This window comes from Cryptomeria japonica, chromosome 5 (assembly GCF_030272615.1).
Source record: "Cryptomeria japonica chromosome 5, Sugi_1.0, whole genome shotgun sequence".
Lineage (NCBI taxonomy): Eukaryota > Viridiplantae > Streptophyta > Pinopsida > Cupressales > Cupressaceae > Cryptomeria > Cryptomeria japonica.
The window spans coordinates 814,041,328-814,043,536 of record NC_081409.1 but is presented as its reverse complement, the minus strand read 5'-3'; the positions used below and the strand labels follow the sequence as shown (position 1 = coordinate 814,043,536).

Below are 2,209 nucleotides of genomic sequence, written 5' to 3'. Positions count from 1 at the left end.
TGCATACATACATACAGATGTGTATATATCTGCATACATACATACCATACAGATGTGTATATACTTAATGTTTGATGTTATTTACTCCCAAAACCATCCATTCCAGTAAAAGTTCAAATTGCTGCCAAAGACAATATTGCTCCAGAAGCTTATATTCCATAGTTCACCTATTGTACATATATATATACACATTATTTTTAGTTACAAAATATATATATCTCCATGCATACATACATATATCTGCATACATATATATATCTGCATACATACATATATTTGCATACATACATACATATATCTGCATACACATATATCTACATACATACATACATACATCTACATACACACACATATATATACATACATATATCTGCATACATACATACATACATACATACATACATACATACATACATACATACATACATACATACATACATATATATATATATATCTGCATACATACAGATAGATGTGTATATACTTAATAGTTGATGTTATTGTTGTTCAGGCACTATGACAACAGGTAAGGCAACAACAACAGGAAAGAGACAAAGCAAAAGAACAACCTAAATGTTGACGAACCGTTACCCACATGGTGTTAAATTCCATTTCGTGAAGGATAAAGATGGTGACACTGTAATTAATCCACCTCAGGATGACATAACTTGTAATACTGCAGATGAAAATGTAGAAAGAACAAACACTCCTTTACAGTCTTCTCAACATCATGGAGATAAAAAATCCAATTATAACGGTCAGTGGACAGAAGAAGACATGGAATGTGCTATGAAAGATGTTGAAGACAATTCATATTCCATCAGAGCAGTTGGAAAAAAGTGGGGAATTCCTACGAGCACTTTAATATTTTGGCTTTCAGGGCTGACAACAACAAAAAGAAGAGGTCCACCAATGATCCTTTCGTTGGAAGAAGAGCTAGAAATTGTTGACTGGTGCAAAGATATGGTGCAACTTGGTCACGGATTAGAGATCATTCAACTAAAGTCACATGTAGCTCATATATGTGAAACAAGGCCAAATCCATTCAAGAATGGTTTCCCAGGTAGATCATGGTGGATAGGTTTCTGCAAACGCCATCCAGATTTGACAATAAGGACTGCAGAGGGTCTGGATAGGGATAGAGCAGTAATGCTATGACCAAGTATTGTGACAGATTTTTATGACAACCTGGAGAAATTGTACAATGCTTCTGAATACGGACCAACAAAAATATGGAATTGTGATGAAACAGGTGTGCAAGCAGGCAGGAACTACGGGATGCAAGTAATTGCAAAGTTGGGTAGTAGAAGTGTCCCACAAATTTTATCAAAGAGCAGAGAGTGGATAACAATTTTATGTTGTGTTAATGCAGTAGGTCATAGCATTCCAGGATTTTATCTTTTCAAGGCCAAAAGACAACTTAAAAACTACATTGCCAACTATGAACCGGGAGCATGTATGGCTGCACAACCACATGCTTGGATGACAAAAGAATTTTTTTTAAATTGGCTATATCACTTTGCCAGATCTATTTCGGGTGGAGTTTCACCCACAAACAGACATCTCCTTATATTTGACAGTCATCGAAGCCATGTTGCTTTGACCACAATCCATGAAGCAAGATCTCTTGGTATTGATCTTCTAACATTGCCTGCCCACACCAGCCACAAATTGCAGCCTCTAGATGTGAGTGTGTTCTCTCCATTCAAGGCACATTTCAAATCTGAAAGGTCAAAATGGATGGCCAAACATCCACACATAGAAATAAGGAGAATTGAATTGGCAGAACTTGCAAGTAAAGCATTCAAACATGCCCTGACATCTGAAAACATCACAGCTAGTTTCTGAAGGACCGAAATATGGCCTTTAAATAAAGATGCTCTTTGTAATGACATGAGACCAAGTGATGCATTCAATTTACAAGATGATAGTGATGCTGCAAGCATTGCTAGCATCTTAAGATTAGCTGGCTATGGAGAGGCACAAGTGGAAGAGTGTTTGGAACAATGTGTGAAACAAATGAAAGAATTGGAAGCACAACAAACAGAAGAACCAACTGAAAGCACATGCTCACCAAGTCATATCAGCCAAACACAATATGAAAATGGCATACATGAAGACTTCAGTTTACCATCACAGTTTGAACAACCTAATTGGATTAAAGAAGGAGTAGAACATTTAGGAATGTAGATTGACATGGAAAATGAAG

General features: G+C 36.4%; 1 protein-coding gene across 1 annotated transcript; it reads left to right on the top strand.

Annotated features, from left to right (window-relative positions):
- Window positions 1–573: 573 nt before the first annotated feature.
- LOC131043082 (MFS-type transporter clz9-like) lies at window positions 574–1,848 on the top strand. Its single transcript, XM_059221041.1, has 2 exons — window positions 574–1,126; window positions 1,253–1,848. The coding sequence occupies exons 1-2, from the start codon at window positions 574–576 to the stop codon at window positions 1,846–1,848; spliced, it is 1,149 nt and encodes a 382-aa protein (XP_059077024.1).
- Window positions 1,849–2,209: the final 361 nt, after the last annotated feature.

Excerpts from the sequence above, each read along its gene's own strand:
- LOC131043082 (XM_059221041.1), top strand. The coding sequence starts at position 574 with ATGTTGACGAACCGTTACCCACATGGTGTTAAATTCCATTTCGTGAAG. Across the intron at positions 1,127-1,252 it reads GACAATAAGGACTGCAGAGG|GTGTGCAAGCAGGCAGGAAC; the intron begins GTCTGGATAGGG and ends GTGATGAAACAG.